This window comes from Xiphophorus couchianus, chromosome 14 (genome assembly GCF_001444195.1).
Source record: "Xiphophorus couchianus chromosome 14, X_couchianus-1.0, whole genome shotgun sequence".
Taxonomy (NCBI): domain Eukaryota; kingdom Metazoa; phylum Chordata; class Actinopteri; order Cyprinodontiformes; family Poeciliidae; genus Xiphophorus; species Xiphophorus couchianus.
In genome coordinates this window covers 4,571,045-4,594,074 of record NC_040241.1, presented here as the reverse complement: position 1 = coordinate 4,594,074, position 23,030 = coordinate 4,571,045, and the positions used below count along the sequence as shown (strand labels likewise).

The 23,030-nt window shown below is 41.3% G+C and overlaps 1 protein-coding gene and 1 long non-coding RNA gene across 4 annotated transcripts; both read right to left on the bottom strand.

The window, feature by feature from the left end:
• Positions 1-2,371: 2,371 nt before the first annotated feature.
• On the bottom strand, positions 2,372-22,182 carry c14h4orf54 (chromosome 14 C4orf54 homolog). 3 transcript variants are annotated; one of them, XM_028038523.1, is made up of 2 exons: positions 19,400-22,182; positions 2,372-5,625 (listed from the first exon to the last, which is right to left on the bottom strand). In XM_028038523.1, the coding sequence occupies exons 1-2, from the start codon at positions 22,092-22,094 to the stop codon at positions 5,609-5,611; spliced, it is 2,712 nt and encodes a 903-aa protein (XP_027894324.1). In that variant the 5' UTR covers positions 22,095-22,182; the 3' UTR covers positions 2,372-5,608. The 3 variants fall into 3 exon arrangements, with proteins under 3 accessions (XP_027894324.1, XP_027894322.1, XP_027894323.1); XM_028038521.1 differs by having other exon boundaries at positions 17,422-22,178; XM_028038522.1 differs by lacking the exon at positions 2,372-5,625 and adding an exon at positions 14,139-16,304 and having other exon boundaries at positions 17,422-22,178.
• Positions 9,542-12,606, bottom strand: LOC114157541 (uncharacterized). The gene is made up of 3 exons (XR_003598184.1): positions 12,371-12,606; positions 11,214-12,257; positions 9,542-9,814 (listed from the first exon to the last, which is right to left on the bottom strand). It is a non-coding gene; the product is annotated as an uncharacterized LOC114157541 (long non-coding RNA).
• Positions 22,183-23,030: the final 848 nt, after the last annotated feature.

The window sequence follows — 23,030 nt, the reverse complement described above, 5'->3', positions numbered from 1 at the left end:
CAAATGCCTAGAACAAGGGTCACCAACGTTTTTGAGTATAAGGGCTTTAGTGACACTGATAACTAATTTGTTTGATACACACATAAACTTGTACAACTAATCTTTAATTAAAGCATCAAATAATAATAAATGTACATACGTGTGAATAAATTGCATGCTAGAGGGCAATTAAAACAGAATGAAACAAAAAATAAGGCAAAGAGAGCCAAAGAGCCACTTCCACCAGCCTCTGTCTAGAACCGCCTATGGGTTGCAGGTCTGAGGCATTTTGTTGGCATGTTTTCCTTTATTCTTATAGCTTGATAGGAAGTCGGGTTGTGGCAATCCACAACACAATATTAATATACAATATTAATAAAATAATAGTGAAATAATATGACCACAGAACCCTGTATTTATAAAAGATATCAACATTTTCCTACACAGAAAGCCCTAACAAACTTTAATGTAGAAAAAATAAACGGTTTCTCCTCACAAAGTATATGTATTTATTTATTATTAATCTATTAGTATGATTTGTTCTTTAAATTGCCATTTATATTTTTCAGTCTCAGGAGATGATTGAGGGATGAAGAGACACTGATGCCTATGTTCTTTAGGTTCTGACGGGTCTGCAGTGATCCTCTCCTGATCCATTCTGTTTGTATCATTCAGCAAACCGTGAGCCACTGTATATCGCCGACACATTTTTTTTTTTTAAATCGCCCGCATTCAACTTCACTAAAGTTGTTCAGCCTGGGATGTGCGTCTTCCCACTCACGTCTGTATTTTTGCCAGAGATTTTGCTTTTAAGGCCACTGGAGTATCGGTGGACATTTTAAAAAGACGCGGGTTGATAACAGCTCACTGCATCTGCGGTATCGGTTCAATACGATACCGCAACAATTAACAATTAACTACGATTCCGTAGTTTATGGAACGGTTGGCAACCCTAGCAAGACAGCAACAGCCACCTGTCATTTTAGGCTAGCTTAAGCTTACCTGAATATTTACAACCCTCCTTTTGATACACTAACATTACTTACTTACTGTCTTTAATCCATTTTGAAAGGCTTTTCTTCGTCCCTCCAAAATATTTATCCCTCCCCTTCTTCCGTTTTCTGTTTTGTGCCCCTGAGGGTTTTTTCTGCCGCCCCACCTTTAGCTCCCTGTTGTCGAGTGAACTGGCATTCAAATCTAAAAGAAAAAATGAGAGCACCATGCATCATCAGGCTGAAATTGTGAAAACGTTCTTCAATCATTTTCACACTTGGATCAGCTGCCACAGAATTTAGACCTTACTGCTATTGAGAATCTTTGTGATGTTTTGCTTTGAGGAGTGGCTTGACTCTTCAATCATCAATAAATAGTTCTTGGTGAAAAATAAATGCAACACTGGATGCTCTTCTAAGATCCTGGCATTGCACTATATCAGTGCTTTTAAACCTTGTTTGGGCCAGCGACCCCCTATTCATTATCCAGGTTCCTCACCCCCCCCATCAAAGAATTTGTAAGCTACATTGTACTGGATATTATTTTATTATTAATATTACTATCACTGTTGTTGATGTTTTGATTTTTATGGTTGTTTCTGGAGTTATCGTCAAAAATAATTTCCCAGAGAACAAAAAAGCAATGCGAATAGAAATTATTTTTACAGGCGTCTAAGAAAAATGCAATGGACATTCAACTTAAAATTGGTAGGCCTAACAGCAGCCAATCAGTGGAAAAAATATTGTTGTTCTGTGCCATTTTCTAGTTGTTAAATATTACACAAAATGACCAGATGAAAGATGTACAACAATGCCAGTTTAAACTTTGAACTATTTGCAAAAAGACTGAGCTCTGCAACATAAAAACATGGATAGAACTGCAACTATGTCAATCATAACTCTTTTTCTCCTCAATGTTTGTGAGTTTCTGATGGTGCAGCTCGGTGCTGTCTTCAGGAGAATGGGACATCTGAGTATTATTCATAAAATTTCACCCAGATGGCATTTACTGTGTAAACCAGAGCTTTCAGTGGAAAACAAAAGTTCCAGATCCTTTTAATGCCATACAAATATGAGACAGGAACATGGATTATATCTTTATATAGACCTTTATATAGACCTGATTTATAGATTAATAGTTAGTTGCTCCGTTCTATGTCACAGTTCTCCTGTTTCAGAGTTTTGCGCAACATACGCGTCGTCCTTTTTATTTTTTAATTTTTTACCCGACAAGGTGGGGAGCGGTAGGGAAGCGCGTATTGATGGAGAAAAGCAGACTGACGTAAACCTTTTAGCTCAGGTATTCTGATGATTACAATTCAAAAGTGCTGTGGTGCTACCGTTTCATACCAGATCACATACAGAACTTAACTCTATAAAATGAACGCTCTCTATCGATGTATCATTCATGGAGGGATTTCTTTATTTAAATGGGTTCATTTTTCTGAGAGATACATAGGGAGGATATCGTGACAAGTTTATAAGCGAGATTTTCTGTTGTCCTTCCATGGAAACGTGCAGCATCCAGACGAACATTAAAACACTTTTTAATATAATTTGCTGCTTTGACATGATCACAGCACTGCCAAAACATATGTACAAAAATCCTCAATAAAACATAAAATATTTGAAAATCAGACACCAGACAAGTGAATAACAGCAACGTCATCAGACGGTGTATCGCTGAACTGATGCGGTGAAGCTACCAGTAGCAGGAGCGCGGAGCTGCGCCAAAAGCTAACAAACACTGAAGAGAAGAGCTGCCATTGATACATTTGTAGCCAAGCATGTTTGAATGTTACACAGTACAGTTTTAGCAAGTTGCTCAAAGTCTAAACTGGTATTGTTGTGCATTTAAGATGTAAAGTTTACCTTTAAGCAAACGCCCCCCAAAAGAATCCCAGCGCCCCCCTTTTGTAAAAATTTCTGCCAGCGCCCCAAGCCGTCTTCTGAACGCCCCCCAAGTACCGCCCCGGTTGAGAAACGCTACATTATATAGTCAAATTGAGGACTACATCGGATTTGAAATAAAGACCTCTTTGCTTAGAATCATTTTAAATTTTCAGCTTTTCTGTTCCAAATTTGATGCCATGCACAGATATTGACCTGCGTTGAATCATAATAAAAACTAGTGTGAAGTTGTATGTACTGAAGAAACATTTCACATAATCACAAGACTAACGGTTTGTTCAGAGACAACTTGACAAACCTAAAGCCCACAAGAGGAAATTGTTGGACGGAGTAAATACTCATATTAATAACAAGTCTATTTAAAGGCTTGTTTTTATAAAAACTCTTTAAGCCTGATAGAGTGTTAATTGTGGGATGCATTGCACATTAGTCAGGGTTATGTGAGTGTGTGGCATGGCTCTGGGTGTGATGGTATGTGTCATCGACACACTCAGATAGGATGACTCTGAGGATACAGTTGGAGATCTGCAACCTGACCCTGCATGTACTCAACCAGTACCTCCATCCTCCTCTGACCCACTTACTGTGGATCCCCAGGCAACAGAGGAACCTTTTAATGCTCACTGCTCTACATAAACAAAGCTGAGTTAGTTTTACACTCATCTAAACCACAGACTCAGACCCTGTAGTTTGCTATTTAGTTGTGGCTGTGTTCTTTCAGTATGAGCATAACCAAGCTTATCAAGTAGTGTGTGCTAAGTTCTAATTATTTTACAGGACATTATTTGCTTCAAAGGTTTTTGGGAGAGGAAGTGCTCCAGTGGAAATAAAATTTGACTTAATAAATATGTATTCAAGCATTACTGTTTTATATCCTGTTCCAACACCTTCACCATACAGTATGGTGGATCTGGCTGCATTGCAGTGTCAAAGCAGATTTGGTCTTTATTGACATACCAGCATCATACAGTTACTGCAGATTTTTTAGTTGAAAATCCATAATGAGATCCACCTGTTCCACTATATTCTGTTTTGCATTGAGATCTGGTGACTGTGGAGTCCACTGAACTTATAAACCCTGATTCCTCTATTGTCATGCAATTTTTGAGGAAACTTTTATAATGTAGCAACAAAAAAAGGAAAATATGAATTAGGGATGTTTTCATCTAGTGGTTTGCAAACCCTTTAGAAAGGGGGGCCAGGCATCTAAGAAGTACAAAATAAGACACATCTTATCTGGCAGTTGTGCCCTGAACAAGTTTGCTACTACTTGTATGCATGTAATTTTCCTTGCTTCTGACTGAGTACTGGGAACCTATAGGTTACAAGCTTTCTCCTGGAAAATCATCTACCGTATTTGCTTTAGTTTGAATTGGTTGAGGATATCATTAGAAGGGGCTCTGGCCAGGGAACCATTCCTGAAAGAACCACCACTGATTTCATGCGTCAGTCAACAAGTGACTGCAGAAACATAACTTGAGAAATGTTTGTTTTTGTGTTGTAATAAAGTACAATATAAGAGTAGAAACAACCTCAATTTAACATTGTGAATATGTAATAAACATTTACAGTTCCAAAGTACTGTTTTAATTATGTATTTCAACATATACCATCTTCACATTTGCAAAGTCAAGACCTAACTTTGTGAAGTCATTTTTTATGCAGAAAAACAAAACAAAACAAAAAATCAGTTGAACAAAGTGAAAACATAACATATCAAGTCCAGCTTTTTGCCATACTTCTACAAAGTCCCTCCACTCTTCACCCATACATCCCTCACAAAGTCTCAACCATTCATTTTCTTGTCTTGCAAACCCTACTTCCACTTAACCCTAAAAGTCCTACTATCTTCAGAAAGTTTACGGCAGAATCTTAGTGTAAGACTTTAAAAAGTGTGCCACTATCAGGCTTACTTTGGAAAAAAAAAAAACTATGTACAAAGTATAAATAGAGGACACTTCCCCTAAAAGACACAAAAAAACAAATGGCAAGATGACATTTCTAAAAATGGGAGTGAAATATAATTCAGTGTTATGCTCTCTCATAACAAATGCATTCATCTCTGTCAGTTACTCATACCATTCATTCTAAAAGAATAATCTGGAATAACAATGATGCCTGACATGTATTAACAAGGACTGTCCAGCAGCTCCACATTCTCAAAGAAACCAGTACAAACAAAAGACAACATGTCACATTACATTTTTTTCCAACCTTAACTTTTAAAAAATGTGCAATAATGTAAATTATGCACATAAAGTGCTTTGAATCAACACTGATTTGTGTGCATCATAAAGCACCAACACAGAAGAAGTCATCATGACAATTAAGGTTGTAAAAACCCTTTGATAAATTCAACAAAATCTAACAGGGAACAGGTTCTTGGATTCATAACTGTATAAAGATGTGTAAATGTCTTCAAAACAAGTAGTTCCTTTTCATTTTAAAATGAGAAGAAACTAGATAAATCAATCTTTATTTTGATTTGGAAAATAAAAATTTTCCAAATCAAACTCTATTTAGTTTCAGGAGTGGGTAAATAATCCCTTCAAAGGAATTGATTCTTGGTTTAGCAGTGGTGTAAAAAAGCATGAATTACAATCTTGTAGAAAGTTTTTTTTTTAAATCAGCAGCAGTTAGATAGAATACCTGAACAACTACATTGATCAGCAGACTTAACATCAGTGTAAAACAATGAAGAGGATAAACCGAGAGGTGGTCAATGATCACGAAAGCTCCAGTCCTACAGGGGAGAAAAACAGAGGAGAGAAAGTTCTTATGAACACAGTAAGATCAGATGAAACCCTAGTCTCCACTCAGCCTGTTGCATTTACAGTAATTGTTATAATGATGTACAACACTCACACACTGACCAAAGAACTGGACTTAAAATCAACATAAACAGTCAATGTTTTATCTCTCTATTAGTATATTTTACTATTGCATACACAATGCTGAAAAAAAATTATTTACCAGGATTAATTTATTTTTCAGGAAAAATGTTATTGGACATTATAAAGTTAAAAGACTTCTCTTTGATGCTGGTGACAAGCCATTGTTGAGTGAACAATGCTGCCTTTCACCTACAAGTACCTGGTTTAACCCCCGCGGGAACCTTCTGTGAGTGGAGTTTGCATTCCTGAGACATCTAAATATAACCGAGCAATCTAATGTGATCCTAGGTGGGAGGTATGAGTACATTTTTGTCAGCCCTTACATGGACTGACCACTATGTTTAGCCCATCAACTTAACTTGGTAAAAACCAGCTCCTTCTTCTACACATTGCATTGTCCAGGGGATCTTTTGGACCCTTGACTACTAAGAAACAATTTCTTTCTGGAGGTATGGACTCTGTTGAAGTTTTAAATGTTACCCAATAGCTAACGTTTGTCTGTGACATATGTAATACACCTGCTCAATGCTACGAAGGTTAACGAAAATTGCCAGGAACAGGTTTTTAAAGGATTATGTTCGTTTTATACAGTGCAGAGTGAAAGTGAGCAGCACCAGCTGGAAATAGAACTAATATTGCAGTTTTGGTGCCCTATCAAAGATCTGAAAACACCCGAAAAGATAAATCTGCCTGCATTATGTATAATTTTGGGTTTAGTCAGAGGCCCCTCCCAACATGAAGTCTGAAGGTAATCTTTACAGCATGCCACCTTTCCACCAGAGGACATTTTCACCCCATGAATTCTAATTACCCTTATAATCTTTACATGTAAGTCAATGAGGACAAGAGTGTCATCATGACAATAAGCACCCTTCTGCTTACTGCAACCTTTTCCACCCTATACAGAGTATTTGACTACCATTTTATTTTATAAACATAATTGAGCCCTCCATTCTGTGGGTCTCATTGTCAAACAAGAAGGAAAACTCCAAATATTCCCGCAGAGCGCAAACAAGGTTATTTGACTGTTGCGTTGCATACTGTGTTTATGTAATGAAGCCGACTTCTCGCCCTCTCTGTCTTTAAATGACTGCTCCTATAAAAAACCAGCTCATACTGCTGCAGCTCCTAGCTGCCATTCAGAATCCTGATGTCCAGCAGCAGCTGAGGCTCTTCAGGTCCCACAGATAACAGATGCTTGCCTTCACCTGAACCTTTCCTCCTGCACAAACATGCAACATTCCTGTCGATGAATATTGTATGTTAATGTTGATATAATATTCAGATAATTTCCATATAAACACATCTTTAAAGTACAAAGACATGTTAGGCTGCAAACTTTACAACTGCACTGTGGCTGTTTCACTTATCATGTATTATAGAGCTAAGAAATTAATATAATTAGCGTTCCACCCCATTCCGCTATCTCCAGTCAAGATTTTGTTCCTAACACAAGTCCTCATTTTTCCAATTTACCTCCAAAGGGTGGAGTGGACATCATTTTGTAAACTCCCACACAAGGTAGAGGACTCATCTCAAAAATCTATAACAGCATACTGTACTCAATACAGTAACGCTCAATAAGATCAGAGCAGAATGGTGAGAAGAACTTGGAATAAACATCTCTGATGAGACCTGGTATCATGCATTGCGTAGAGTAAATGGGTCAACTTCATGTGCTCAACCTGGACTAATTCAGTCCAACATTCTTCATAGAATTCATTACAGTAGAGCCAGATTCTCAAGGATATATTCTACAGTCAGCGTAACTGTAAGGCAAATTTAACTTTCATGTTCTGGTCCTGTAACAAACTGTGCAACCTCCAGTTTATGATATTTCAGACCCTATCTGAAGCTTTTGGAATAGACAGTCAACCCAACCCAGTGCTGAATTGGCAATATTTGGAGTACCAGGGGAGAATCAGTAGCAAGTGATTTTAAAAATATGCTGGCTTTTTCAACTCTCCTTGCCCGAAGATGAATCTTATTAGCGTGGATATCAGAACACCCACCCACAGCTTCTCTTTGGTTGAAAGACCTGGCTCTGTTCTTTAAGTTAGAGATGATCAAATTTTACATTAGATCCAAAAATTTCATAAAACTTGTGCCCCTCTACTATCCTATTTTGAGAGACTAGATGCCCTCCCTCAAACTTGAAAATTGCATAGAAACTAACCTTGCTGTGTATATGCCTGTATCCCCGGCCCGGCAGCTTCAGTAATTCCTTGTAGTTCTAACCACTGACAGTGATTGTCTACTTCTGTAGTTTTAAATATCCATGTTCTAATTCAGTATGTGTACATATACTCATGTGCATGCTTGAATGCATGTTATCCACATATTTAATAGTTCAATAAATGTTATTAACCTTTACCAACGTCATCCTGAGAGTGTTCTGTATGTGGGTCAGATATATTCCAAAAACCATGCTCTTAAAAGTATTTTCTGTGCCATGCCTAAAACTGTGCATGTAGTTTAAGTTTAAATCCATGTAGTTGCAAGCACATGGATTAACTGCTTATCATGTCTGCAGATCTGTTTTTAAAGGGGCAGTATTATGTAAAATAAACTTTTTTATATACATGTTATGTTCTTCCCTCATCAAAAACAAACCTACAGTGTTGCCTTGATTTTTTTGTGAATATTTGAGAATTCCTTGAATCTCCCATGACAACCATTCAGCTTTACAAAACACCATTCTGGTTGGATGTAGCTCTGCCTTCGAGACGCATCTCCTCCTAGAGCTGCAGATCCTCCTCAAAGCTGCAGATCCTGAGCTTCTGCTTCACACAGCAACCCTACACCACCCAGCTAACAGAAGATTGGCTTTTCTCTCTTCACAGTGGAGGACGGTTGTTTATAGCGCAGGCAATTTTCTATCAAACTGGCAGATTCCATAAGTCACAGGCAATCATTGGTGTTTGGGCAAAATGTAAAACCTCAACACAGTCCACACCCCCAGGAAGAAATTATTTCTCAATAGCTGAGACCCCAGAGCCTCTGGACAAAGTAAAGCACAGAACAAGCAGCTGGTTTTCCACCAGGCCGGTAATGCTCCACTACAACCCTATGAAGTTTATCTGAAATTTCATGTGCTTTAAGTTATATTGTCTTGGTCTCTTGAGTTTTCATACTTATAATCTTTCAGCTGTATGATAATAATAATAATAATAATAATAATAATAATAATAATAATAATAATAATAATAGTTGTTGTTGTTATTGTTGTTGTATTTTGTTAATTTTCTTATTTTATTTTTATTTTGCAGCAAAATAAAAATAAAATAATTTTCCCCTCCCAATAAATTGGGAGGGGAAAAATAAGACACATTTACTGTTATTCCTGTAATCAATTATATGTTCTTGCCAGATGATTAAAAATAAAATAATAAAAAATGAATATAATTAATTGCAAGCATCCCTTTACACAGAACTAAAAAATAAAATGGATACAGGACATAGTTTTTATTGCATTTTTCTGTTTGGTTGCTGGATGTTGTCACCATCTTAGAAGAGATGACTACTCGTTTTTAACTTTCACACCAAGCCTAAGCCTCAGTGGACGCCTTCAATTTTCCTAAAAAATAACTTCTTCTAAGAAGAATGAACTACTTTTCTCCTTTTCCTTTTATGTCTTGTGCATTTTATGTAAATATTTTTATATGCTATAAACACAGTGTATAATTTCTAACCAAAGACGTTAGTGGACATGCCAATTTATATGTCTTTGCTAACCAGTTTGGATATCAGTGTTTTTCTTGTGTGCCTGTATTTTCCGTCTATAAGGTGTTTTGGGTTTTTTTGTTGCTTTTTTTTTTTACCATGTAGCATCACGATGTATTTTCAATATAGTGAATATTATGTGCCATAACTTTCTTCAGCTAAATAGAAACAAAAAATCAAAATGTCAGAAGTATTTAATTATTCATTTATTACTCAAAAATGTATGGAAAAACTTTGATGGCATTACAGTTGTTAAATCTTTCTGCATGTTTCCTCATGTACCTGATCTTATTAAAGATCTGTAGGATCTTAACACTAGGATGGCTCGGTTTTCGAGTCCTTCCCATATCGGCTCAACAGGGCCAAAAGGCCGGAGTCCACCCTGACGACTCTGATGGCTCAAATTAGCATCCCTTCTTCAATTGTAAATGTGGCCGTTGACCGTCAGGCCAGAAGGTAGGAGTGTGAATTGTCCATGTTGGGGGTGGGTATCTATGATACCTACAGGAGATCAGATCTCCTGTAGGTAATGCTCTTCAGTTTAGTTTTGAAGCAGAGTTTGCAAAACATACAATCTGTTTCAAAAAATATGCAAAGGTTTTTCTAAAAGAAATTAGTAATGTTTCTCTTTGAAATAAAGCTAAGAGGGTATAAAATGACAGTTTAGAAATAAACTAACCAAATTAATTGTGTTGATCCACCTCAAAAAAATCATGCAAAAAGTGTAAGCAAAAGAAATCTGGGAGACTTTGCACATGCAAATTTGCATGCAGCCTTTTGTGCTGTGGAGGATAAATAGGTGACTGCTTCACCTATTTAGTTCACAAGAACTAATGGCATTTATTTCAGTCATAATCTTGCGGGGGGTGACCAAGGTTCCATCACTATGTGACAGCTGGTCAGCAAACCTGGCAAACATGATTGACATGGTAGCACTGAATGCACATGTGCTTTATCAGGCATGCATTGGGGTGCAGGAGAGACGGGTGGACGTCCTGGTTGAGCTTGCAAAAGAGTTCGGTAACTCTCATGTGAGTGAGAAGAAGGCACACAAGGAGAAACTGCTTCGGCAACAACCTTCCACACCCAGCTCAGGCAAAAGGGCGAAGTGTCAGGTCAACCATTGATGCAGGATGCGTGTCCTGAGGCCGAAACATCATCAGTGACCCCTCACACCCCCACCATGGACTGTTCTCCCTGCTGCCCTCTGGAAAGAGGTTCTGCAGCATCCGGTGCAGGCCCACCTGGTTCCGAAACAGCTTTTTCCTACTTGCCATCAGACTGCTGAACTCTTAACTGGACTGCACTCAAAAACTGGTCTCCACTTTATACCTTGCACATGTACAGAGCTAAATAACTTCTATTTTACTGTCAGTCCTGCACTTTATATTTTATATTTAGATTTATATTCATATTTTATACTGTATTTTATTTTACTCACAACATTGGAACCTCAAACATTATCCTGAGCCGTATGCAACGAAATTTCGTTCTGTATACACCCTGTGCATTGAAAATGACAACAAAGTCAGTCGAAGTCGAAGTCTAAGGAACAATTGTGCAACTGTGAGATGCGTTGAGGCCATTACTAGGGTACTGATAAGGTAATGACCCTATTTACTGAACAAAAGCACCTGCTAGATAAAATCCTTCAGGCCAGTTGGACTATCTAAGCCGAAATAGGTATATGTCAAAGTGGCCTAACTCAAGCCACAAAGATTAGGGTTATCCTAATCTTTAGCTCCCTCCAGAAATACTTTCTCAGATTCAATGTAATATTTTTTTGTTTTCATGGTTAATCTTGATTGTTGAACCTGATTGAAGACTTTAATCAAGAAGAATAAACTTAAATCCCTTGGTGGTTCAATAACATAGTTTAAAGATGTGCAGATTTCTGCAACCAGATCATAGCATTTTTCTATGTTCCTTTACATTTTCTATTCTGGCAAGTGTGTCTAGTCAAATAATACAGGATTAATGTCATTCTAGAGATGGGAAAAGCTCTGACATTATTTATTGGTGTCTTAATTTTTGTACATTACAGAAACCTGCAAACTTAATGAGGATTTGTACACATTTTTGTTGGAAACTGGGGGTTTGGTTCTTTGTGGGGATTTTCTGTTTGCTGCTTCCCTGATCATCCACTGAGGTCGATGACTTAGTTCTTTTTATGCATAGATTTATTATTTTTCCAAAAGAAAGAAAGAAACTAAGTAAAAAAAAAAACATCCATGTCCCTCAGGGTCTTTTATGGACTAAAAGACCCCGTCCATAAGGGCAGGACAATTTGCCTTTTTATTACCTATTTGCTACCTTAACAAATAGTTAAGGTGAACTGTAGTTTCCAGTTCTTCCAGAGGCAAAAATTAGGGAAAATGTGAAGGACTCTCCTGTCCAGTGCCTAGTGGCTGCACTACTTGGAGGGCGTGATTGCTGACTGAGTCAGTACACCTGTGATCAATAACCTCATCACCCAGGAGTATATGACTGCCAGCACTTAGACATCTGAATGTTTACCAGTTATGGTACTTAAAACCCCTCTGAGTCTGCTCTTTGAAGTTTCTCTGAGATTGTTTCAAGTAATTTTTCCCTGTCGCCTCTCTCTCAGGTGCTTCCTCATGGCGCCTTGGATTTTACCCACTGGTTGCCAAGTCTCTCTCCGCCTTTGATGAAGAGTCAGTGACAAGTTCCTGGGGTCCCTGGATCATTTATTCTTGACCCTTCACTTATCACCAACTACCATTGTAGTTGTAGTCTCCTACATATAATGTTGTTTTTAAGTTATTTATGTGCCCAAAGGTCTGTATTATTATTATTATTATTATTATTGTTGTTGTTGTTTTCATTTTTTTTTGGCACCCCACCCACCACTGGGCTGCCAAGTGGTGGGTGGGGTGTACTGTTGGGAACTGGGGTTTTGGCTGTTTGTGGGGATTTTCTGTTTGTCTGCTGCTTCCCTCATCATCCACTAGATGGTGCCTCGAGGCTGCACTACCTGGAAGGCGTGCCTGCTGACCGAGTCAGTACACCTGTGATCAATCACCTAGGAGTATATGAGGAACGGACTGCCAGCACTTCAATGCCTGAGTGTTTGCCAGTTATGGTACTCGGTGTCCCTCTGAGTCTGCTCTTTGAAGTTTCTCTGAGATTGTTTCAAGAAAGTTTTCCCTGTTGCCTCTCTCTCAGGCATTTCCTCATGGAACCTTAGATTTTACCCACTGTGTAGCCGGAGTTCCTGGCCTTCTGGTTTCCCCCTCTTGACGCCGCAGATTTTACCCATTGGTTGACTGAGTCCCTCTCCGCCTTTGATGAAGAATCATTGACAAGTTCCTGGATTCACGCTGGCAGCCAAATTGCTCCTCACCTCTCCTCTCAAGAACTTACCTGACCGCCCTCCACCTCAGCCTCTTTCATCTACCTCCACAGAACTCTCCGTCCGGACATCACACTGGAACCTGGATCATCAAGGGCCTCTGCAAAGAGACCACAATCCCGGAGACCACAGTAATTCCCCCCGGTGGAAACTCTCCAAGTAAGATCATTCCACTCCCTCAGAATTCAACCTGTGTGATTAACCTTCAACACACCATATCTCTCCCATTGTCTTCAGAGTGCTGACGACCCTGGCTTCCTATCCACAGAACAAGAACCACACAATCTCATATTTTACCACTGTTAAAATAAACTTTATCTGATTTCTTTTCTCCTGACTGTGTTCTGTATGTGGGTTAAAAGACTTAAACCCGACATAACAGAACTTTCAGGCCAACAGTCAAACCCCACAGATGCTCTCAGGAGAATTTTGGCAGAACAACATTCACTCATTCAAACCCATGATACTGTTTTACGAGACCTGGGTACCCGCCAAACTTAAACAAATCGACGTCTCAAAGAATTGTCTAACTTTTTACAAAGCCCTCTCCAACAGACCTCCGCTCCAGCTTCAGCTCCAGCTCCAGCCTCTGCTTCCAGTCCTGAACTACTGACCACTCCACATTTTCCGAAATCAGTCCAACTCCAGACAAATTTTCAGGCGATATAAACTGTTGTAAAGGTTTCCCTCTACAGTGCTCACTAATTTTCAATCATTCCCCTTGAAGTTTCTCCATGAAGGTGGAAAAATAGCTTTCATAATTTCACTTTTGACTGACCGAGCATCAGACTGGGTAGAAGCTCAGTCTGATGCTTCTGCCCAGAAGCATCAGTCTGCTTAGAAATCAGCAGGTGTTTTCTACACCTGCTGATTTTGGTTGCACGTTCGGAGACTTTTAATAGAATTTTAAAAAGTATTTAGTCAAGAACCAGATAAAACGTCTTAACTCCCGAGAATTATGGATGATCAAACAAGGGCAGAGTTTGCCATAAACTTTAGAATTAAAGCCGCAGCAGGAATGCACCTGCCCTAAAACGTGCTTATTTTCATGCCCTTAATGAATCTTTGAAAGATGAACTGGCTACACTGGAAGAATTAATTAGTTTAACTATGCGACTAGACAATAGGATCCATGCTAGAACTAGGGAAAGAAACCAGAAGAACCCTTCTGTCAGATTGCTCCCTTCCTCCACTCCTTCTCACTCTCCGTCTCTTCCGCAGAACCTCACAGAACCTGAGTCAATGCAAATAGGTCAAAAATAGATGAAAAATCTTCTCGCCTTCTCTTACCCATAACTCTGTTTTACAACAATCACTCTGTTCCTCTGTCCGTCATGACTGATTCCAGTTGCAAACAAAATCTCATTGATTCCAGTTTAATCCAACAGATGTCCATCGAAACAGTGCCACTTTCCATGCCTCTCAATGTCTCTACTTTGGATGGCAAAGCACTACCTCAGATTGCTCACAAGACAAAACCTTTGCAGTCATCATATCTGGTAATCACAGCAAACAAATTTCTTTTTTGTTTTTCCCACAGCAAACTCATCCATAATCCTTGGTTTTGAATGGTTATAACAACACAACCCCCATATCAACTGGTCAGAAATGTATATTGAATCTTGGTCAAATAATTTTCATTCCACCTGTCTCCATTCAGCAGTTCCTCCAGGTCCGCTGCCAGCAAAATCACAGGAAGCAGACCCTCCCAACTTATCCACCATTCCAGCAGAATATCACGATTCAGCACATGTTTTTAGCAAGTCCAAAGCACTCTCTCTTCCACCTCCTCGTCCCTATGACTGTGCAATAGATCTTTTCCCCGGAGCACCACTACCCACCAGCCGACTATACAACATTTCATGACCCGAACGGGAGACAATGAAGAAGTAACCAAGTAACCAATGAAGAAGTAAAGCAATCATTGGCTGCCGGCATTATTCATCCCTCTTCCTCTCCCCTGGGTGCCGGATTTTTCTTTGTGGGGAAGAAGGATGGATTTCTGAGGCCATGCATTGACTACAGAGGTTTAAATCAGATCACTGTTAAAAAAAAATCCTCTCCCTCTTCTCTCTTCAGCATTTGAACCGGTTCATGGTGCAACAGGATGAATCCTAAACTACTGTAGATTTAAGGAACGCATACTATCTTCTCCACATCCGCCAGGGGGACAAACGGAAGACAGCTTTCAAAACCCCTCATTGTTCTATCTCAATTTTCTGACTCTGACAATAAGAACCATCCATGTGCTTGTATCTCACGCAGACTGTTCCACTCAGATGAAAAAGAAATCTCAGTAACTTCAGTTCAACACCACATTCGCCACTGCAAGAACGTCTAGAACAGAACCATCACCGCCCTCAATCACACCACAGAACAGAACCGACGCTTTGCTGACGGTAAGAGAACACCTGCTCCACAGTATTCACCCGGACAAAAGGTTTGGCTTTCCGCACGTGGCATTCCCCTTAAATCCATGTCCAAGAAACTCTCCCCCAGGTTCATTGGTCCCTGCGAAATCGAAAAGGTCATCAGTCGTCTCTGTCTTCCATCATCTCTCTGTATCCATTCCACGTTTCCCAAGTTAAACCTGTTCAGACCAGCACATTGTGCCCTCCTTCCGAGGCCCCTCATCCCTCTCCGAGACGTCAACGGGCATCCAGCTTTCTCCGTCCACCGGATCGTGGACTCCTGTCCGCGAGGTCGTGGTTGGCAGTACCTCGTCAACTGGGAGTACTACGGCCTGGGAGGGCTACACCCTGGAGGAGTGCTCTTGGGTCCTTGGATCATTTATTCTTGACCCTTCACTTATCACCAACTACCATTCTTCTGGGCTGCCAAGTGGTGGGTGGGGTGTACTGTTGGGAACTGGGGTTTTGGCTGTTTGTGGGGATTTTCTGTTTGTCTGCTGCTTCCCTCATCATCCACTAGATGGTGCCTCGAGGCTGCACTACCTGGAAGGCGTGCCTGCTGACCGAGTCAGTACACCTGTGATCAATCACCTAGGAGTATATGAGGAACGGACTGCCAGCACTTCAATGCCTGAGTGTTTGCCAGTTATGGTACTCGGTGCCCCTCTGAGTCTGCTCTTTGAAGTTTCTCTGAGATTGTTTCAAGAAAGTTTTCCCTGTTGCCTCTCTCTCAGGCGTTTCCTCATGGAACCTTAGATTTTACCCACTGTGTAGCCAGAGTTCCTGGCCTTCTGGTTTCCCCCTCGTGACGCTGCAGATTTTACCCATTGGTTGACTGAGTCCCTCTCCGCCTTTGATGAAGAATCATTGACAAGTTCCTGGATTCACACTGGCACTCAGATTGCTCCTCACCTCTACTCTCAAGAACTTATCTGTCCGGCCTCCACCTCAGCCTCTTCCATCTACCTCCACAGAACTCTCCATCTGGACCTCACACTGGAACCTGGATCATCAAGGGCCCCTACAAAGAAACCACAATCCTGGAGACCACAGTAATTCCCCCCGGTGGAAACTCTCCAAGTAAGATCATTCCACTCCCTCAGAATTCAACCTGTGTGATTAGCCTTCAACTCACCATATTTCTCCCACTGTCTTCAGAGTGCTGACGACCATGGCTTCCCATCCACAGAACAAGAACCACACAATGTCTTATTTCATCATTGTCTAAATAAACTTTATCTGATTTCCTGTTCTCCTGACTGTGTTCTGTATGTGGGTTAAAAGACTTGAACCCAACATGACAATTTTATTGTCACTGTATATGGAAATTTTGCAGATGTTAGCTATGCAACAAATACCTTTTTATGTCTGCTTGTTTTTACTTCAACTTGCAGAAAATTTGGGAAATCTAAAATTAGATAGTTTGATCCAGTGACAAATGGTTTGAATAAAAAGTTAATGTAAATTACAAATATATGGTCAGGATTATCCTTACTTTCATTGACTTTTAAAATTATCCATAAATTTTCCAAAGCCTAAATTTCCCCTGATTTTTTTTCTGAAATGTTAAGTTACACAGTCAAAAATTAACAGCAAATAATTTAGATTATTTTTCAATAATGGGGGGCCATGTTTTCACTGTTCTGACTAAATATTCAATTAGAAAGCTAATATTTAGTTTGGGCATAACTATTTATGCTAACTAAGTATTTAGTTAGCAAGCTTATTATTTAGCGTACTAACTGAATATTTAGTTTTGTGCTAGATATTTGCTTTACAAACTAAATATTTAGCATACTAATTAAGTTTAAAATTGTGACAATTATAAATATATGGTGAGAACAATTAACCCCCATTTGTTTTTTATGATAACCCAAATTAATTTTTGACTGTAACTTTACATACGGCTCCTCATAGTGGTGACTTAGTTTATTTTATGATTAGATTTATTTTTCCAAGAGAAAGAAACTACTAGGTTAAAAAGAAAACATCCATGTCCCTCAGACTAAAAGACCATGTCCATAACTGCAGAACAGTTTGCCTTTTTGTTACCTATTTGTTACCTTAACAAAGTGAAGGTGAACTGTGGTTTCCAGTTCTTCCAGAGGCAAAAATAAGTGAAAATGTGAAGGACTCACCTGTCCAGCTTAGCGACTCATCTGTGCTCTAACACAAAACTCATGGTGGTCCCATCAAACGAGGGTGGGGCAATGATCCTTGGCCCTTGCTGGGAGGTGATGTTGATGACTGGCTGGTTCATGCTGGAACATCCATGCTGTGGCCTACTGGGGGCACCATGCTGTTGGGCCCCTGAAGCTGTCTGGGGAGGCTTCCCAGTTGCCATATAGAAAGGACTCTCCATGTACATTCCTTCAGTCTGCTGTGAGGAAGACTTCTCCATGCCCTCTACCTCTGGTGGCATGGACATCTGTGACTGTACCAGCGTTCGAGCAGGTATCACTGAAGGGGTTGGCATAAAGCCTGGATAGATCATGTAGGTATGACCATATGCTCCAGGACTGAGCGCTAGCGGCGAGATAGGCATTGGTACTGGTGTCATTGGAGGCTGTGGCATGGCTACATCCATGTACTGGCCCGTTTCTGGGTCAAAAAGACGCTTTGTGGCTGGGGACACCAGCGTGTCCACCAGGTAGTAGTTCCCAGTGGTGGGATCCAGCAGCATTTTCCTCTGTGTCCCCTGAAAGGGGTCCAGGGTGGGGGCTGGAGTGATTGCTGGGGAAAAACAATACATTTGTGGCTGATTGGCAGACACAGCCATTGGCAGGGAGTGATAAATAGTAGCAGAGGGGATCTCTGGTGAATGGGTCTTCATTACAATACTTGAGCATTTTGTCCTCTGACTGTGGCCATCCTGGACTCTAGAGGCATAATCTTCATGTACTGCATTAGGGGTTGGCAGTGACTGATGGTGAAGAGTCTTTATTGATGTTTTATCTGCAGATGCTGCCATTTTACTGTTGTTGGGCTGAAATTTGACCGGGATGGTTAGGTAGTTCTCATTGTCAACCGATGCACCTGAAAATTGATGCTCAAATCGGTCCACTCCCCTCTGTTCAGCATCTTCCTTCCCACTAACTCCTGTCTGACTGGTTTTGAATGACACAGGCAATTTAGGAGACTTCGGTGCAAATCTTTTGCCACTGAAAGGTGTGTGTGGGGCGGTGTTTGATTGAGGAACATCAGCAGCTGTGTAGGCCTTGGGTTTGGAACTAAAGCTGGACATGTTCTTGCTCCCTAAGGTGCCAACTGTTTGGACTGTCTTAGTGACCAACCTTTCATCATGCCTGTTGGATGACTGAATCACTTTAAGTAGGTCTTTATCTAGCCACCTTAGGGAGCTGTCAGTGCTGGAGGGCACCGATAATGCCGGGGGGGTCTTGTCTATATTTGGGTAGGAATCTCTTCTGACTGCTTTGTCTGTATTGAACCCTCTCCCTCCTCTTTCCTCAGACTCTTGCTGCTCTTCATTGGCTATCAGTGACAGCACATGGCTGTCCATCAGATGATCAGGCTCACGCTTTCTCCTCCACTCATTTTTATCAAACACATAAAGTTGCTCCATGGTTTTTACCGCGGCCTGGAGTTTCTCCAAAGCCACCTGATTTGCCACTTTTGACTCCAATTTATTTTCTGCCATCTCTGACGCTGTTTCTTGCCTTGTTGCACCTGTTTTGCCCCCATTGCTCATCCCAGTGCTTCCTTCTGAGCTGTTTGAGATATTTGCTGCTCTCCCTGATGCCTTCTGGAGTGGAGCACTCTTAACGCCCTCTGGAGATGATCTGTGTGTGTCAGACTGCTCCTGTTTAAGGTTTCCGGTAGGTTTTTCTGCATTGTTAGTATTTACAGACTGACATTTTATTACCATGGGGGACACACAGTTAGCATTATTGTTTTGCATCTGCTTTGTTTGCTCTGAAGGAATTTCAGAGCTAAATGAGTTTGATTTATTTTCATTCTTATCCAAGGAAACAAAGTGGTAGGAACTTTTAACAAGCTTACGTACATCTCTGACTTGGTGAATAGGAGTTTGTAACTTCCCTTTATTATCTCGGATGTCTCGAACCATAAAGTGCGGAGCTTTATCTGAGGACTCACCCTTCAGAGCCGCAGCCAGGGCTTGGCATTTGAAGTCCTCTGTTCTGATCAGACTCGATGGGCTAGCGGTAATATTCAAGGCGCGCAGCTTGGAGCCTCCAAACTCTTCCATTTTATTGTCTCTAACGCTTCTCAGGTTGATTTTAATTTCCGGTGATTTGGATGATTTTGAGCTCTTGGAGTCTGTGATGTATAAAGTGTTGCTCCCATTCCAGGAATAAGCTCCTCTCTGCAGCTGCGGTCGCACCTCTCTGTCACTGGGCAGCAGTTGGATATTTGGCACAAACAAATGAGACATTTTAGTCAGTTTATCGCAGCCTGCGGAGAACGGATCCCACTCACTCTCTTTGTCATCAAGTGGAGGCAGCTTGTCCAGCAGAGTTTGATGGTTTTTATGATCCTTTTGAAACTCTAGCTCCTCGTCCTTCCAGCATCTGAACGCGCTATTTTGGCTGCGATGCAAGGCGCCTTTTTTAGTATCAATCCCAGCTTCCTTGGTCGAGTTTAAATTAGTTTCTGTTGTAGGAGCACACGCGTCTTGCCTCTTACTATCACATGAGCCGCTGTCCACAAAGTCCCCTAATTCATCCACGCACATTATGGCATAGTCTGAGCCGCTCTCAGAGAACTTGGAGCTCTGCCTCTCCAGCTCCCTGCTCCCCTTCCACTTATTGTAGCTCTCCTGCAGCGCAAAGCCCGGAGACGGCGCCTGGTGCGGCTCGCTGATCTCCCCCCTCTCCATCCTGCGCTCCTGCTCAAACTGCATCTTCTTAGAAAGAACATTTTTTAACAAACTGGAAGCGAATATGGTTTTCTTATGAGTATCTTCCATGGTTTTAGAGGGCAGCTTGCTGGCCCCTCTCTGCTGGCTGCTTTGCAGGCTCTTGGTAACCTCATCCGTGGAACGTGATCCCCCAGCGTTTTGTGCAAAGTTGGTGCGCCTTTCTTCCCCAGACATTCCCGATTTGACATTGCAACGAAAATTCAGTGTCTCTGTGAGTCTGATCACTCCGCTGTGGCCCTGCCCAAACTTTCCCATCAGCTGGATCTGCTTTGATGACGAGGCGCTGCGGGGGTTGGCTTTCAGAGAAAAGATATTACTTGTGGGCTGAATGGTGCCCTTATAACCTCTGTTGTCGCTGTTTTTGCCTATTTCATATGAGACAGCAGGATTTTGACAGGAAATCACACTTTGGTCCAGCCCCTGAGACATGTTCACGTTGCCATATTTCAGATCCAGAAACGTGGACCACCTGTTTTTCCTCCGGCCATGCTCTGATGCAGAGGACTCACTGGAGGTGCTGAAATTGATGGCTTCAAAGTAAGGGTAGGCCAAGCTCTTGAAGGCTTTGGCTGTGAGGTTGCGCACCTCCTTGTCAGCGTCGTCCAGCTCGCTGACAGCGCTGGACGTGCCGCTGGAATACTCGGTGACCTCTTTCCCCCTCAATCTGCCGCCAAAGTGCGGGCGTCCAGGCGCGGCTATGAAACACTTCGCCCTGTCACAAAAGGTCTCTGCCTTCCCATCCACTCCCCTAAACACATAGCGGCTCATGTCTCCGGAGCGCCTGGCATGATAAAGGATATTTTCCTCCTCTTGGATGCTGCCGGGGTCATTTATAGCTCGGGATGTGGTTCTGATTGACAGGTGGATCTGTCCTTCGCCCTGCTTCTGTTCGGGCTCATCTGAGACACAGAACTTGGCCGTGTCGCTCAGATCACTTTCAAGCAGAGTGCTGACCGCTGCTGCTACTACCGTGGCACCCTCAGAGCAGGGCACCCCACAGGCCCCCCTCTCACCTGCAAAGGAGTAGCCTACAAATGGGTACACCTGGCTCTCATCTTCAATGTCCCAGCTAGTGGAGGAGCCCATGCCCAGGTCGTAGTCCCCTTCATGGTCAGAGAACTCCGAGAGCTGAATCTCGTGAGTGGTAATGTAATGGTCCTCGGTTAAGCACGGAGCAGATTCATCAGAGAGCACCAGGCTGACATTATCCGCCTCCTCACAGTCCTCACACTCGCTTCTCCGACTCAGATTGCTGTTGGTGCTATGGGATTCCTCCTCGCGCTCTGCCTTGCTGTCCATGCCTTTGGACACATTGGTGTGCGTAACTGCACTCTCACCACTATTTTCTCCTATTTGTAGGGTAGTCTCATTTTTTTTCAGGTGAGGTGAGGATGACGGAGAGGGGATATTTCTTAAATCTTTCATGCATTTCTCACCTCTGGTGCTTTCTCCCTCCTTGGTGTGCATCTCCTTCAGGTCAGAGTTCAGCTCCGACGCGCAAACAGCTTCAAATCCACTATTTTTAACAATGACAGACACTTGGTTCCTCTGACCAAAACGACAGACCCTCTCGTCCTCGTACTCCAAATCAACATATCTGGTTTCGTCCTGCGTTTTCAGGATGTCTTGCTCGTCTTTTTGGAGCAGATCTATCACCTGCCCGCTCGCTGCCAGCGTTGGGGCGCATCTTCTCTCTGTCTTCATGTCTGCCGCGACGGGTTTAAGCTTACATTTGGTGTCTGACACAAAGCCGGCCGCGCAGCTGGGGCCACTAAGGACTTCTTCTTCCGTCGCCCAGAGATGGTGCTGTGCACAAAGCTCTGAGTCTGGCCAGACAGACTCCAGTGACACCGGAGCACGCCAGAAATCCCGTCTCAGCGCACGTGAAGTCCTAAAAGGAACCAGAGACATAACCTTGTTCTGTCTAGGACATGACTCAAGCTGGGGTCGGTAGTCGCCTCCATTTAGATTTTATATACAGTACAGACCAAAAGTTTGGACACACCTTTTAATTCAATGAGTTTCCTTTATTTTCATGATTATTGACATTGTAGATTCACACTGAAGGCATCAAAACTATGAATAACACATGTGGAAATATACAAAAAAGGGTAAAACAACTGAAAATACCCCTTATATTCTAGTTTCTTCAAAGTAGCAACCTTTTGCTGTGATTACTGCTTTGCACACCCTCTGCATTTTCTTGATGAGCTTCAAGAGGTAGTCACCTGAAATGGTTTTCACTTCATAGGTGTGCCCTGTCAGGTTAATAAGTGGAATTTCTTGCCTTATAAATAGTCTGAAAATAAAGAAAACCCATTGAATTAGAAGGTGTGTCCAAACTTTTGGTCTGTACTGTATATTTGAAGTGAAATGACAATATTGTAAACAGTTTATTGAGTTATCTTTCATAATAAAAAATAAACTTCTTCAGAAATCTGCTTTTGGCTTTACATTTTCTACTCAATTCTCAGTATGTTTCTTTAGGTAATTGAATCTATCATACAATAATATTCAAAATCAGTTCAATCTCTTCCAATTTGTTCCCATTTATCAAACAATCTAGCCACGTTCAGTTCATTATTCTAATTTTTAAAAAAAATACATCTAAGGAAAACCTGCAGACTGCATTGAGTCTTTGACTTTGAAACAATTCATCATAGTGGGCATTTATGTAAGGACAGTGGATAGAAAAACTCCCCCTTAACAGGAAAATACTTTCAGCAGAACCAGAATGAGATATTAAAAAATATTTTTTTGGTCGTCCAGAGTTTACCAGAGTTCACCATCCCCCCATATTGCCCCAAAACAAACCAAAGTGGGCTACTTCTTTAGTGTTCCGTTTGT